We start from the raw sequence: 17,331 nt of genomic DNA on the forward strand, positions 1-17,331 counted from the left end.
GGATGAGGATGCTAGGCAGGCACAGCCAAAGGGGCACTGCACCCGACCACCCAGGAGGATTCAATGGCCTCCAATCCTACCAGCGAGGCCGTTACATCTAGTTTCAGTTGGTGGGGGCCATACGTGATTCTGGCTGGAGAGGACCTCGATCAGCGATGGGGTAAGCCCAAGGGAACGTGGATGATAGTGTTCAGAATTCACTAATGAAATGCAAATAATAAATCATAAATCAGTGCCAGTAAGGTTGCGAGAGGTGAAAAACCAGGTGTGATCCTGACTTTTTGTCTCTCACCCTCTCTTACCAGCTTGTCTCACCAATCAAACTATTCTGCTGAATATTTCCAGCACTTTCTTTTATTTCAGATTTGCAAAATCCATAGTGCATTACTTCCGTAATTACTTTAACATTCTGGAGTGGGAATCATCATGTCTTAGAGAATTATGTATTTTAAATACCATTATTTCCTCCATTTTGTTAATTATGCTGGATCTGATAAGTTTGCCCCCTAGATTTTGTTTAGCTTCCTTCCTATCATTAGTGTTTTATTCTCCTTTTCTGCTCTGAAAATGTATACAACTTAATAAGCCTGTCCTTGCCTAGTTGTACATCCCATGTCCACCTTGCATGAACACACACCTGTCTTAACTGCTTTCCGTTTACTCAGTCACAGCTGCTTACATCAGTAAATGCTCCTCATCCGGGGATATAACACGCACAGAAAATCACTGTCCCTTGATTTCACCCTACAACCACATTATAATAAATCTAATACAGAGCAGTCACTGCACAATTAATAAAATAAAGCACAACACCTTTAAGCTGGAATTAACCAGTTTGATCATCATTTCTTTGCAAAGGAGCTTTTCATCACATTTGATCATGTGATCATAAACCCTTGCAGCAACCATTACCACAACTGACATCTGCGTTAAGCAGTGCAGACTAATTCATACAGGTACACACTGGCGAACCACTCACAGGCCTTTTCCCCAGTCCATGATTTTGTTCCCTTTTGCTGTGTCATCTAACTCAGAATTACATGGCTGCAAACGACTGCTTTGTATCCTGGCTTTTCTCCCTTCCTTTTGTTGACAAAATGCGGTTTTTTTTTGTATCTTTCCATAGGGAAAAAAAATACACCCAAGCATGCAAAACACATCCAACGATCAAATAAAAGTTGCTCTCCCACAATTTTGAATGTACCACTACGGCTCAAAGCAACAGCATTCTCAATTCAACCTATATTTTTCCAACTCATTTTCAGCAATGCTCAAGTACATTCATGTAAAGTGAAGTTAGTATTTCATTACCCCTCTTTCTGTGCAAGGGTCAGAATTCTGAATGATTCAAACTTAGCAACAAAACAGGAACAAAGAACAGCACAGCACAGAAAACAGGCCCTTCGGCCCCACAAGCCTGTGCCGCCCATTTTAACACACTTATTCAAGTCTTTCATCGCTCATCGATGTTTTTGTCTACCTCTAGTGGAACTCCACAATAAAGGGGGTGGAAATTTAGGGAATTATATGTACGCCAGCTTAAGGGAGATCCAATTCAGGGACAATTTATTGACGCCAATCAGCCTAAAAAGTACGTTTTTGGGATGTGGGAGGAAACCAGAGTACCCAGAGGAAACCCACGCAAGCACGGGGAGAATGTGCAAACTCCCACAGACATTGATCCAAGCCGGAGATCCAACCTGGGTCCCTGTAACTGTACAGCAGACAGTGATAGTCACTGAGCTGACGTGTTGCCCGTCAATTGGTTCAGATTAAGCGTACACTAACGGACATGAAGCACTAGGCAACTCTCGAAGTACATCCAAGAGCAACCCTCGCACGACCCACTACATGTATGCACCTTGTTGGCCAACAAGGCGGACTGAATCGCCTGTGGATGTAAAGGAGACATCAATAAACATAAATAGACATACAACAGGCTATACAGACAGTGATGGAAGATTCCCAATAGCTCCAACGTAAGACAGGTGAGCCTTAAAATTTGTTGGACGACCGATAGGAATCTATTAATTCCCAGGAATGTCCTGAAGCTCTTGATCCTCAACTAGAACATTCTTTTGTATCCCTCCATTTCCAGTCTGCTCATGTGCCTATCTAGGTAAGTCTTAAACAACCCTAGCGCATCTGCCTCCACCACCCTACTAGGCAGTGCATTCCAGGCCCCCACCACCCTCTGTGTGAAAAACATCCCTCTAACATCTGAGTTATACCTCACCCCTCTCACCTTGAGCCCATGACCCCTCGTGATCGTTGCCTCCGACCTGGGAAAATGCTTCCCACTGTTCACCCTATCTATACCCTTCATAATCTTATATACCTCTATTAGGTCTCCCCTCTTTGTCTGTCTTTCCAGGGAAAACAACCCCAGTTTGCCCAATCTCTCCTCATAGCTAAGACCCTCCATACCACGCAGCATCCTGGTAAACCTCCTCTGCGCTCTCTCCAAGGCCTCCACGTCCTTCCGGTAGTGCGGCGATCAGAACAGGACGCAGTTCTGTAAATGTGGTCTAACCAATGTTCTATACAACTGCAACATCAGACTCCAGCTTTTATATTCTATACCCCTTCCTATAAAGACAAGCATATCATATGCCTTCTTCAGCACCTTCTCCACCTTTGCTGCCACCTTCAAGGATTTGTGGACTTGCACACCTAGATCCCTCTGTGTTTCTATACTCTTGATGGTCCTACCATTTATTGTATAACTCCCCCCTATATTAGTTCTTCCAAAATGCATCACCTCACATTTATCTGGATTAAATTCCATCTGCCATCTCTCCGCTCAATTTACCAGCCTATCTATATCATGCTGTATTGTCAGACAATGTTCATCGCTATCAGCAAGTCCAGCCATCTTCATGTCATCCACAAACTTGCTGATCACACCAGTTACTCCTTCTTCCAAATCATTTATATATATCACAAATAGCAGAGGTCCCAGTACGGAGCCCTGCGGAACACCACAAGTCACAGACCTCCAGCTAGAAAAAGACCCTTCCACTGTTACCCTCTGTCTCCTGTGACCAAGCCAGTCCTCAATCCATCTAGCCACCTGTCCTTGCATCCCATGAGCCTTAACCTTCTTCACCAACCTGCCATGAGGGACTTTGTCAAACACCTTACTGAAATCCATATAGACAACATCCACAGCCCTTCCTTCATCAACCGTTTTTGTCACCTCCTCAAAAAATTCCACCAAATTTTTAAGGCACGACCTCCCTCTTACAAAACCATGCTGTCAGTCACTGATGAGACTGTTCCGTTCTAAATGCGCATACATCCTATCTCTAAGAATCCTCTCCAACAACTTCCCTACCAGGGCCGTTTGAAATATGCAAAGAAGTGCAGAGGAATTTTCCCATTTCTCTTGTCTTAAATAATTAACTTATCTAATCATTTATCTCATAGCTGTTTGTGGGACTAGCTCTGTGCAAATTGACTGCTGCATTTCCACATTAAACCAGTGACTGGAGTTCAAAAGTACTTCATTGCCTGCAACAAGCTTTTGGAGATGCTAAAGTCATGAATGATGCAATACATATAATATATACATTGTATAACATTTATATCTTGTATGTAAAGTTTAAAGTGTATTTTTAGTGTCACAAGTAGGATTACATTAACAATGAAGTTATTGTGAAAACCCTCTAGTCGCCTCCCTCCGCACCTGCTTGGGTACAGCGAGGGAGAATTTAGCATGGCCAATGCACCTAACCAGTACACCTTTTGGACTGTGTGAGGAAACTAGAGCACCCAGAGGAAACCATGCAGACACGGGGAGAACGTACAAACTCCACACGGACAGTGACCCAAGCCAGGAACTGAACTCGGGTCCCTGGCACTGTGAGGCAGCAGTACTAACCACTGTGTCAAATTGTCTACATGAACAAGTCCTCTCTTATTTCTAACTAACTGAACGTGAGTCACTTAGGTTTTTTCCAATTCCACTGAGCACCTGTGCCTACAATGTCTTTTCAGAGTTACACCCATTCCATGAGCAGATTTAAAAGAAAATAACTCTGCAAAGCAGATAGAACATCATTTAATTGTGGAATGGAATGGAACACATCTATAGCATAGTCTAAATGTCTTGATGATCAACTTAAGCAATCTCTTCCACAATAACATTTGTGATAATGTGACTCACAGTTTAATTGTATGTGCTGTACGATGTGATACTGACAGACCACTAATATCTCAGGGGCAAGTGTGTAACCGCATACATCAAAGCAAAAATTTCTCAAGGCATTTCAAGAATGACATACTGGACAGATTTTGCTTTGCAAAGAAGGTGACTGAGAATCATAAATGGTTATCGGCTTTGTTCTTGAGTCAGAAGGGAAACTCCAGCAGGGTGTTGCTTAATAGACTTTTATGTAAATTAACTGGTGCACTCAAATTGCTTTAAAAAAAAACCAAAGTGAAAGAGAATGAAATACCTCTTTGTTCATACGTTTGAGTTCAGTGTTCCTGTTCAGCAGCAGCAGTTTCTCCTCATCTGCAGTAGTTACACTCATGCTTTCTGTGATAAAGGTCACATTCTCCTCAGCTCCAAACTCATTCACATTTTGGGCCAGTTGGAATGGTTCATTTGATGTTCTTGCGATAGTGTCTCTAAAAACAAAATGTTATTTAATATCAAAACTCAGCAACCTAGGGCGCTGCATTCAGATGATCGTATAACACAATAAATAAGACCAGTTCCATTTAGATTCTAAGTCTTAGAATGTCTTGTAGGTCATTCTGGTTTAGATGCCAATGTTCATCTTAAGTACAAGATGAGTCAATTAGTTGGCACAAGCAGTGGAGTGTAAGTGCAGAACTTTGCTATTATTGAGAAAAATAGCTTAGCCACTAAATTGGATAGGACCCAAAGACAGGCAACATCCCCATGTCCAGTGCTTCTGATACAGGCAGCGCACAAACTACTGCTTGTTCATTTGTAGCACGTAGCCAACACTGAGCCATCGAATGGCTACATGCCTGAGTAGAAGCTCTGTAGAATCATGAAGTTGATACAAGTTAAAGCTAGTTGTTTAAAGGCAGCCAACATTTACACCGAGGAGACAGAGAAAATAAAAGCTGCCATCTAGCTACAGGGGCCAGAGGTTCAGCAGACTAGTGTTTCAAAAACAATGGGCATCAGCTAGCCAATTCCAAAGTGAAGATAAGGACGCCAACATTGGAAGTTCACTGATCTAATTGGAGTGGTGAAAACTAGTGAGGGTATTTTCAAATGGACCATCTCGAGGGCAACATGACAGCTCAGAGACTATCTCTGTTGCTGTGCGGACACATGGATTTGGGCCTGTGTCTGTGGGAGTTTGCGCGTTCTCCCCGTGGTTGCGTGGGTTTCCTCCGGGTGCTCCGGTTTCCTCCCACATCCCAAAGATGCGCTTTTAGGCTGATTGATTGGGTAACAAATTGTCCCTATATTGGACCTCCCTGATCCTCGCACATTAGGCGTAGACTAAAATCATGAATAGGTCACTGAGACAATGGGACAGCGGCGCGGGCTCGTTGGGCCGAAGGGCCTGTTTCCCGTGCTGTGTTGTTCTTTGTTCTTTATATCCCACCATGTGCAGCACTAGCCTCACATACTGTTTAAGTTTAAGTTTACTTATTACTGTCACAAGTAAACTTACATTAACACTGCAATTAAGTTAAATCCCCTAGTTGCCACACTCAGGCGCCTGTTCGGATACACTGAGGGAGAATTTAGCTTGGCCAATGCTCCTAACCAGCATGTCTTTCAGACAATGGGAGGAAACCAGAGCATCCAGAGGAAACCCTCGCAGACATGGGGAGAACATGCAAATTCTGCACAGTCACCCAATATGGGAACTGAATCTGGGTCCATGGCACTATGAGGCAGCAGTGCTAAACACTCTGCTACGTGCAATGCATAGCTGCAATCCTGATCCCAAAGAGGGGATGGCGTTTATCATCGGAGCACCCCTGGGCTGAGGTCACGGCCAGGAGGTGCAGAAACCAAAGATCATTAGATGCTCATACCCAATCCCCCTTCTCACGCCCAGCTTCCCTTCATCCCACAACCCCTTCTGATTTAGAAGCTGCACATGGCATAAGCACACGGGTCTCTCTTTCCCACCATAGTCCTTTCTCCTGTGTCTTTCTCCTTTCAGATACTAAAGAACTGCCACCTCATCAACCAATGTAAAAACTAACAGCTTCATGATCACATTGCTCTTTATGGAAGTGTGGTGTGTACAAATTGACTGATGTATTACTACAGTGGCTACACTTTAATAGCAGTTTACTGGCTGTAAAACACTTGAGACAGCTGGCGTTCACGAAAGGTACTGTATTTTCCTTGTGTTTGGTCAGCACTGGTGGGATAGGTAGCAGACAATGAAAAGAAACGCCACTGTTTGCTCTCAGACCAGTGGTCACCAGTCAGAAAGTGACATGACACGTACTTTACAGAGGATATAGGATTTGCATGTGGTCAGGCACTGGGTATAGGCAGCCTGAGCCAGAGCAGGGATCAAAGGTAATGTTGGTACCAGCAGTCTGTAGTTCAAGAGATGCACATATCTGCACCCATGTCCTGGGGTGAGTGGTTTGTGCAGAACCTTTGCAATCAACAGAAAATCCTTCAGCATATGCCACATCACTCCTTGTAAACTTCAGCAACTTTAACCAACCTTGGAAACCACTAAACACTTTTACAATCATTGTAACAGCTAGTAAATCAGTCAGCAACTGACGTGAAAATGGCTCATCATCCCTTTATTTTATTTATTAGTCACAAGGAGGCTTACATTAAATGCTGCAATGAAGTTAGTGTGAAAATCCCCTTTAAATAGAGCTGGTGGGGGGACTTCCTTGCTGTTGAATGCATGTTTGCCTGTGCGAGGTGAAGTGGAGTGATCACCTCTGAAGTGGCAGTGCTGGCAGCACATCAGCATTACACCCTAATTGATGTGACAATCTGCATCTTTTCAGCAGCCACTCCCTGTGCATGGTGCCCTTTCCAAAAGGTTGTCTGTCACGATTCACTCCAAAAGAATGTGGATTCCATTTTGGAGGCAGTTTGGGCGGGACACAAAGAAGCTGTGAATTATGACATTCTTCATTATTCAATATTATTCCAAAATCCCCAACTGAGGCATTTTCATTTCAAATTGGATTTCATCCAATCATACTACTTACTGTTGTCATATTATTTCAAAGCAGCATTTCCTCACAGATTCTTTCACAGTTTTGAAGCGCAATGTGTATGGGATGTGAATAACACTCTCAGCCCTGTCCAGACTGAGCCATCAAATCATTCAAGCAAAACTTTCCTCAATAAAAAAAAGAGATTAACTTGTTTGATTTGGGAACAGGGTCTGACTGTCACATCTGTTCACTCATAGTTAGATTGCTATCATCAGGTTAACTTAGTGAGAAGAATAGTTTTTGTTTAATATAGTTCTTGTTTAATAATGTATGTCTTTAAAGTTAATGACATTTCAGAAAATCGGTCATTGCACACAGAGTATATAGATAACAGAAGCCAAACGTCATACCGCTCAATGTCTGATGAAGCCAGTGAGCCAGAAGTTAATAGTTCCACTTTTAGACTAAGATTATAATTGATCTATGTCCTGCAGCATTGTGATGCAAATAGTGACTTTATTGCAGCACGGGGAATGCAGAATGTGGTGTCAATACCAACACGGTTATATGTAAAAACAGGCTACATTGTGCAATGACAGCATGAGCACAGCAATATGAGGTCCTTTGAGGTCGATACATTCGACAATCAGTCTGTGGTAACGTTTCAGACATAAGGTAATTTTTCTTGCAGGTTATTCCTCCTAAAAGCAATTATGTATAAAGCTACTCTACAAGATGGGTGTGTTTACTGAAATGCTATTTCTACTTGAATTCTCTGAGGTTCATTTTTTGGTTTTAGGGACTGGGCATTAATCAGGTGGAACAAGTCACCTACCCTTGAAGAATCTACTGATAGTCATGCTTTTGTAATCCCCTTTACCAGATCAGTGTCCAAGCAGCAGAAGTGAAAATAATAATTCTTATTAATTTCATATCCAACCTTCCAAAAGCTTTTCAAATGCCTTTCCTATACATAAAGATAAGGAATGGCCTCGTTGACAATAAAACACTTTTCCCCAGATTTGCTATAGAACAGGACGTCAGAGAGATTCTGCAATCTAACACTGTTATTAGGGAGAAGTTGTACAGGCAGAAAAATTAGCTTGATTTCTCTCCCTATCTGCCAGACCTGCTGAGGTTTTCCAGCCTTTTCTCTTTTTATTTCAGATTTCCAGCATCTGCAGTCTTTTGCTTTTATTATACTGTCATTAAGGGACTTGTGCTTGTAGAACATACATATGTGTTAATGGCCCCTGATTTAATATTACAATATTCTTCATTCAATGCTGTGGCACAATTAATAGCACTCTTGCCTCTGAGTCAGAAGGTTCCAGGTTCAAGTCCCACTCCAAGATTCATAAATCTGTGATGATGAGTGAGCGGTGTGAGGTATTGAGAGGATATTGCACTGATGAGATGTTAAAGTGAGGCCTCATCTGTCCTGTCTGTTGGACATAAAATATCCTATGCTTGTATTTTAAAAAAAGAGCAGGTGCCCTGGCCAATATTCAATCAACATCACAAAACAGATATTCTGATCACTACATGTGGGATCTTGCTGTATGCAAATTATAGATTAGCGTTAAGCAATATAGCACCCTAGTGCTAGACAAGTGCTTTCAAAAGTTATACTTGTCCTAAGATTTGTTGTTTGTTTTTAATTCTACTTTAAATTTACTAAAGTTGCTTTTAATTTTTTAAAAATTCAGAATGATTTATTTTTCCTCACCAATAATCCATGAATCTGAAATGAAAGAATCAAGCTTTCCTTTTCTGAAACAATCATCTACCCAGGCTGGGCTGATTTGTAACTAGCCTCAAAGGGTTAAGAATAGCACAAAGTACAGAAACAAAAGATTGGGGGGGAGGTAGTGGCAGGGGGCTACTGATGGGAAATGGGAAAAGAATAGATAATGAACACGTTGGTATTACTTGGCACATTCTTTTGTTTCTCAGCCAGAGAAAGGGAGAGAGAGAAGGACCTTACACCTGTGTGTGTGTGTGTGTGTGTGTGTGTGTGTGCTTGAGAGAGAGAGAGAATGTGTGAGAGAGAGAGATATAGAGAGATGTTACAGTCCTGTGTTTTTTAATAACACAATCTTTGTAATGAGGTACATTATGTTCCTCTGATGTCAGCTGACAATGAAAGGTCATCGACACTTGAAACATTGGCTTTATTCTCTCTCCACTGATGCTGAGATTTTCCAGCATTTTTCTGTTTTTGTTTCAGATTCCAGCATCCACAGCATTCTGCATTTATCTGAGGTATATTAAGTAATGAATTAAGATAATGCTGTGTAAAATGATATGAAGCATGGAAAGCCAGTGTTTGGTGATTTTATAATAAGATGTATTTGCTGTGAGCTTTGTGCTTTCTGATATGGCAATGAATCTTTCTGGATACACTAGTCTTGATTTATTAATTGCAGCACTCCCAAGTTATGAAGCAAAGCTAAACATAAAACAACTGTAAATAATCAGCTGATCGTAATCATACCAGACACTAGTATTGTTCAATACCTACTCACATTTACACTGAGGGAAAGGAGGCATTACTAATTAAAGTATTCTGTAAATCTCTCGTGTGTTTCTTAACCCTAATGACCGTGAGTGATGCTTGTTTCATCTCAACAAGGCTTACTTCACTGGTAACAACTCCAGGAAATATTCACCTGCTTTTACTATTTTTTCACTGTCCTCTGCTGCTTGTGGTATTTGCTGCCTCCTGTACAATTCAGGAAATAAATTGTGAACACAAACATTTAAAGCACTGCTGACTCACAGCGTCAGGAACACGGGCTCATTTCCAGCCTTGGATATCTGTGTGGAGTTTGCACGTTCTCCCTGTGTCTGCGTGGGTTTCCTTTGGGTCCTCCAGTTTCCTCCCAGACTCCAAAGATATGCAAATTAGGTGGATTGGCCATGCTAAATTGCCCCTTAGGGGGATTATCAGGATAAATACATAGGGATACAGGGATAGTGCCTGGGTGGGATTGTTGTTGGTACAGGTCTGATGGGTTGAATGGCCTCCTTCTGCACTGTAGGGATTCTATGTAAGTCTCACTATATGTGATTCACGCAAGAGTCGGTCAAAAGGACATCTTTAAACTGAAGGCTACTTTATGCACTGCCAGTACATGAAATCATTCCTTTGCAAAACTGAAGTGCCATCATGTTATCTGCCACAACATGTGTCACATCCCATACTACAACAGTTGCAGCACAAAGTACTTTGTTGTGGTTTTTGCACAGTTATGCTCCTTTAATGTTCAATAAAACAGAAATATTTTAGTGGTTGACACATTAAGTTTATGCAATTACATCGGCGACCAGCTGATTACATGCTCCAAGTTATCCCCAAGTACAATCTTCTGCAGGATATCAATGTTTTGTATTAGCTTTTTGTATTAGCTATATTGTCAGTAATACCTCACTGTCAATTAGTAAATCACCCATACAAAATAAACAGCAAACATCCAGTCACCTTTCCACCATGGACTGGCATATCTAGATTAGAGTCAGAGACTCAGTGCAGTGCACATCAAATTCTAGTAAAATTACTTAAATGTTCATTTGTACAAAGCAAGTAAATATCTTTGGATTGGAATTTCCCTTGAAATCCATTCTCAAAATATCTTTCCCAATTTTCAAAAGATTAAGTAGCAAATCAGCCAATAATTGTAATTTAAGTGCTGTCTGAAGCAGACAACAAATGCTTTCCTTTTGAGGCCAGATCATTCTCTGAGGGGGTGGGGGATTTGAGGTCAAATCATTCTCTAGGGATGGGGGTGGGGTGGGGAGTGAGGCCAGCTCATTCTCTGGGGTGGAGGAGGAGATGGGTGCAGGGGCGGGAGAAGTGAGCCAGATTGTTCTTGGGGGGGGGGGGGGGGGGGGGCAGAGAGACGAGGGACAGAGAGAGGCAAAGAGTGAGGCGGGTAAGATGTATCTCTAGTGCGGGCGGGGGGAGGCCCGATCATTCATTGGCGGGGTTGAGGCAGATGGATCTCTGTTGGGAGTGCAAGGGGGTCCACTGTCACACTGCGGGCGATCGGTGGAGGGGAAGGGGGCAGGGGGTCGTGATTGGTCTGGGTAGTGGGAGGGTGGTGGAATGGGTAAGGGGACAGTAATGTCTGTGGAGGCCACCTTTCCCGCTTTTTGCACTCAGGCCACTTTCTCTGCTTTCATCGGCCCCAGAGCAGTCTGACACAGGCGGACTTTTTCAAAGTTTTTTCTAGCTGCACAGTTCAGTTTAGAACTCCGGTCATTTCAGACGCGCTAAGCCCGCCCACAGCGTGATTCAGACCCACAATTTTTTTTGCAGGCTAACTGCATATGGGGGCGCCTGAAAGCAGATTTCCAATTCAGATCTGAAATGTGCCCAGATTCAGCACTTAAAATGAAAATGATAAAGTTCAGGCCCAAAGTGACCAGAGCAAGTCCTCTTGATGCAAGTTGTGGATGTAATGCTTTTAATAGCAATATTTTCAAATTATTCATGAAATTATCCCGATTCCATTGAATGCAAGAGCTTTTTTCCTAAACAGCCTCAATGAGGCTTACGTTTCTTTAAAACTAAGTTTATTTATTAGTGTCACAAGTAGGCCTACATTAACGCTGCAATGAAGTTCCTAAAAAAATCCCCCAGTCGCCAACCTCTGGCACCTGTTCGGGTACACTGAGAGAGAATTTAGCACGGCCAGTGCACTTAACCAGCACATCTTTTGAATTGTGGGCGGAAACCCACATGGATAAGGAGAGCAAGTGCAGACACAAGCCGTGAATCGAACCCGGGTCCCTGGCACCGTGAGTTAGCAGTGCTAATCACAGTGCCCTCGTGTTGCCTCTACTCAGCCCCACCAAATCATCCACTGGTTAGAGTGCCATTTGACAATAAAAATGCTGACATCGCAATTTACAATGATGAATATTAAGAGAAAAGCATAGCCAGGGTTCATGATAATGGGGCAAGATTTTCCGTAATGATGTGGATTATTTATCTACATAGAACAGTACAGCACTGTACAGACCCTTCGGCCCTCGATGTTGTGCCGAGTTTTTTCCGAAACCAAGATCAAGCTATCCCACTCCCTATTATTCTACTATGCTCCATGTGCCTACCCAATTACCACTTGAAAGTGCCTAAATTGTGCGACTTCACTATCACAGCAGGCAGTACATTCCACACCCCAACCACTTTCTGAGTAAAGAACATACCTCGGACATTCCTCGTATATTATACCTTATGGTTACGCTCATCCACAGCTACATCCACCCGAACCTGCTAATGTTAAGATTCAGTTCACTCACAGCGATGGTTATTCTTTTTCTAGCTATTGTCTGATTGCCAGCTGTACTTTCAGCTCCTTAGGGATAGAAGTTATGCTCTAGCTGTACAAAACCCTAGATAGGTCATCAGTTGTAGGAGCAGAAATAGGCCATTCGCATGTCAAGTCTGCTCTGTCATTTAATGAGATCATGATGACTGATCTGATACAAAAATCTCAATTCCATTTTCCTGCCTTATCCCCAGAATCTTTGATTCCCTTACTGATTAGAAATGTCAATCTTAGCTTTGAACATACTAAAGACCCAACTTCCGCAGCTCTCTACAGTAAAGAATTCCACAGATTCACTCAAGAAATTCCTCATCCCTATTTTAAGTGGCTGAACCCTCACTCTGAGATTATGCTGCTTAGTCTCAGACTCTCCTGCAAGGGGAAGCAACCCCTCAGCAACTACCCTGTCAAGCCCCTGGAGGGCTGTACTCAATTTTGCCCACAATTACTTAGAAGCCTACTCTGGCCTTGGAGGGAGCGTGCAGCATAGATTTACTAGAATGATGCCTGGAACAGCATTTTTCGGGACCCCGACATCATGGTCAAATGTATTAACTGCAGTAACCTAACACTGATTTTAGTTAGATTGGCCAATTTGTGATCAGAGGGTGCTCACACTGTCCAATTAAACACTGTCGGTGGGCTTTCAAAGCTGGACGGTCAATTGGGGCAACATGGTGGCACAGTTGTTAGCACTGCTGTTTCACAGCACCAGGGACCCAGGTTCAAAACCCAGCTTGGATCATTGTCTGTCAGGATTTGCACATTCTCCCCGTGTCTGTGTGGGTTTCCTTCAGGTGCTCCAGTTTCCTCCCACATTCTGAAAAATATGCTGGTTAGGTTCACTGGCCATGCTAAATTCTCCCTCAGTGTATCTGAACAGGTGCCAGAGTATGGTGACTAGGGGAATTTCACATTGCATTGTTAATTAAGCCTACTTGTGACTAATAAATAAACTTTCACTTTAGGAGACACTGCTATGATGACACATCATCAACCTCACTGCCCAATGTGGGAGCTGCCAATGCTCTTTCTGGAGAACAGGCAAATAAAATTAATGTAAAAATGCCACAGTGAAGGGCCAATCGCTCCACTGGACAGCTAATGGTCAGAGCTGTGAACCTTCCACTAGATGGCTAGTGGCCAGAGCTGTGAGCCCTTCATTAGGCAGAAACTAACGTTGTAGGCAGTGAGAAATTGTTCTCTCTGGTTGGGGAGTGTAGGGCTAAGTTATGTGACCCAATGATGGGAGCCAGGGCTTTAAGGAGTGATGTGAGGAACCAATTCTACAAGAAAAAGTTGACAGAAGTTCAGGACTCCCTTTCACAAAAATGGCAACTTAATTCTGAATTTTAATTCCCACTAGCTTCACAATTGGTGTCCAATTCTGCGTCATTACTGAAGTTGAGAGCTCTATGCAATTTTATAATAAGGATGTGAACTCTATTATTTTCAATGGGTTAATTCCTTTGTTATAACAGCAGACATGAATATCATGCGAATAGATAAAAATGTGTTGTTTAATTTAGAGTGCAATTTCAATGCATTGGCTTCAAAACATTGGCGAGGGTTTCAATCCATACATTTGAACTGACTGCCAGAATTCAACAAGATATAAATAGTAACAAAATACATGTTACTTTCCTTTCATATCAACCAAAATTGAACTTTCAATTGAATAAGCTCCAGAATAGATATTGAACAGTTTCCTCACCAACAGTTATTAGTTTATCCTTGTTTTTATTATGTGTTACAATGTGAGGTTCTGATATTCCTTAAGGACCAGCGTTGCTGTGGTTAACTGACACCTAACTATTATTTCAATTATTAGTGCTTTCAAATAGCACACATTCGCCACACAAAAAAAATGAATCCATGATCCATCTACATCAGTCATGAATATCTCAGTATTCAATTAGTTAAAAACAAAGGGCCTTTAATATTAGTTTCCTACCTATGAAAATGTTGTTTCATGCAAATACTATGGTAGCATTCATTAGAGGGCTAGAATACAAGAGCAGAGATGTACTTCTGAGGTTGCTTAGGGCTCTGGTCAGACCCCATTTGCAGTATTGTGAGCAGTTTTGAGCCCCACAGCTAAGGAAGTATACCGGCCTTGGAAAGGATCCAAAGGAGGTTCACAAGAATGATCCCTGGAATGAAGAGCTTGTCGTATGAGGAACGGTTAAGGACTTTGGGTCTGTACTCATCCAATCTACTCATTGGAGTTTAAAAGGATGGGGGGTATCTTATTGAAACGTACAGGACACTGCAAGGCCTGGATAGATTGGATGTGGAGAGGATGTTTCCACGAGTAGGAAAAACTAGAACCAGAGTTCACAACCTCAGGCTAAAGGGATGATTCTTTAAAACAGTAATGAGGAGGAATTTCTTCAGTCAGAGAGTGGTGAATCTGTGGAACTCTTTGCTGCGGAAGGCTGTGGAAGCCATTTCATTGAGTGTCTTTACGACAGAGATAAATAGGTTCTCGATTAATAAGGGGATCAGGGGTTATGGGAAAAAGGCAGGAGAATGGGGATGAGAAAAATATCAGCCACGATAGAATGGTGGAGCAACTCGATGGGCCGAGTGGCCTAATTCTGCTCCTATGTCTTATGGTCTTACCTCCATAAATGGACCAAGAAAGTTGACAAGGGTGAAAGAAGGTTTGGAAAAGACTTTATGGTTAATTATCAAATGAGGAAGAAATTTAAAAATTGACAACATGTACGAGACAAGAAAAATTAAAATTAGATCAGATAATCACGAAGGTAACTGGTTACACATCAACAGTTTTGTAAATAAATTGACAGAGGAATACATTATACATTATTGGAAACTAACATTGTTATTGGTGCATGAATTCAGAAATGCCTGAAATACACGTTTGGCATCTTCACAAACATTGTGAAATGGCAGGCGGTCTTTTCAGCATTGCTTTTTATAGATGTCCCAATTTGCAGGATATCCTGTATCTTAATTTTACTGACCCTCTTGTTTGATTCAGAGAAATGCAGTTGTGTGTGTAGAAATCTGAAGTGTTGTGAAATTGAGGGGACTTGACATAGGTCATGCTATTATTCTACAAAAAGAAATGAACAAAATGGCAAAATAGACACAGAAAATCTTCAGCCTTCTCCAGAACTGAAATACTATGCAGATAAAGTAAAATGCCCAAACTTAGTGTATTTTAATAAAAGCACACAGCAAGATCGATCTTACTGTGCACCATTTCTAACATGGTTTGTCAGTGACGCTCTGAGCTGGGATTCCGAAAGTTACAATAATATTGTTGAATGAGGAGACAATCGTAGTTAAACAATCAAGCAATTAAAACACTCAATGCTATTATGCATAGTGTTTAAGTTTAGAAAATATTTTGCTCATGCCAATTTTTTGTTTGCTGAATTTTTCTTCTCCTATAGGTCCTGACCCCTCATTGGACTTAGGTGACACGAATCTTTAAAACCAACTATTTGGCTATAGGAGGCCTCAGCACCAAACTTGACCCTGTACTTAGCCAAGAGTCACAGAAACTAGAAACAGGAGTAGGCCATTCAGCCCTTTGACTTGCTCCACCATTCATTACGATCATGGTTGATCATCAAATTCAATGTTCTGATCCCCACCTCTCCTCTTACCCTCATATCCCCTGATATCTTTAGCCCCCAAAGAGCTAGATCTAATTTCTTCTTGAAGTCAACACATCATACCCAGATCCTGTAAGGTCTGAAATACAAGTGAACTTACCCAAAGGTAACTTCGGATGTTGTGGTGCCTTTCTTTTCGTCCCCCTGGTGAATCTTGGAAGCTTTGTCGAGTGCTTGTTGCAGCTCAAGGCTGTGAGTGGAGTGGGGCAGCAGGACAGCCTGGCTTTCCATCATTCACTACAGAGTGCAGCCGCAGACTTCAGTCTCCTCTGACTCTCCAGTTAGTTACAAAAAACTTCCAGTCCCCAAGCTTTCAACCTAGTTGTCAAAAAAAGAGGAAGTGGCTTTGATTCACTTTCATGAGGAAATGTACTCAGCATCAGGTGCAATGTTGTGGAGACCAGCTGATAACCCGGGTCCTACAACTTTCCAACTGTTACATTCAAACAGGAGAAACCCGAGCATTTCAAAATAACCAAGAACCCGACCGCATTCAGCTAATAATCGCCGTGAATTGGAAGTCAATCTTACACCAAGTTGTTCAGTTCAATCCCTTTCAGCACACACACACATTTCCAAAACACTCCTGTCTTATCATTCGGACGCATGTGATTAAAAAAAAACTTTCATCACGTGAACACACACACACACATATATACAGACTCCAAAGGTTGGGCGGATGTGATCTCTGTGGTTTCTGAAAAATGCCCCGGGACTTTCCAAAGACGAAGGAAAGCGGAAGAGATTGTCCAACGTGCGGTAGAGCTGATCCTGGGGTTTGATTCATGGACTGCCCAGTGTTGCTGTGGGTTCCGAGTCCAGCCCCCCGGACACTGCCTTCCCAGCTCATGTAGCAATTGTGACTACGTACAATGTTCTTGGCCAACAGCCCACGCCGCCGACCTTGTCTTTCTGGTCGGTTTATTGTGTAAGGATGACTTGCTGCGTCCCCTCCACCCCCCGGAAAAAAGTGTACTTTCCGAGGCATGTGACTATTATTTCAGAGATGTACTTTCCACTTTAAAAAGCCAATCTACTGAAGCGGTGTCAGCAACCGTGAGTCAGGTTCGGTATGATGGAGTGAATTTACCCTAGCTACGTGTACTGTCACATTGAGTCTATAGTATCTATAGTACAGACAAATCACTGGGTCCAACAACCACATACTGCCTTTAATGTGTTACAGGAATCTCCTCCCA

General features: G+C 42.3%; 1 protein-coding gene across 2 annotated transcripts in view; it reads right to left on the reverse strand.

Moving 5' to 3' along the window:
- The window catches only part of LOC145342235 (uncharacterized), a 42,388-nt gene extending 25,378 nt beyond the window's left edge, over positions 1 to 17,010 (reverse strand). The window contains exons 1-3 of one of the 2 annotated variants that reach the window (XM_080187617.1): positions 16,664 to 17,010; positions 16,233 to 16,450; positions 4,461 to 4,635 (exon numbers count right to left, since the gene is read on the reverse strand). In XM_080187617.1, the coding sequence (XP_080043743.1) occupies positions 4,461 to 4,635; positions 16,233 to 16,366 (309 nt within the window). In that variant the 5' untranslated portion in view covers positions 16,367 to 16,450; positions 16,664 to 17,010. Of the gene's footprint in view, positions 1 to 4,460; positions 4,636 to 16,232 lie in introns of both variants that reach the window. The other variant, XM_080187616.1, reaches the window with a different exon arrangement.
- Between the last annotated feature and the right edge of the window lie 321 nt (positions 17,011 to 17,331).

Source organism: Carcharhinus amblyrhynchos, chromosome 4, assembly GCF_965287045.1.
Source record: "Carcharhinus amblyrhynchos chromosome 4, sCarAmb.v2.hapA, whole genome shotgun sequence".
In the NCBI taxonomy this organism is placed as follows: domain Eukaryota; kingdom Metazoa; phylum Chordata; class Chondrichthyes; order Carcharhiniformes; family Carcharhinidae; genus Carcharhinus; species Carcharhinus amblyrhynchos.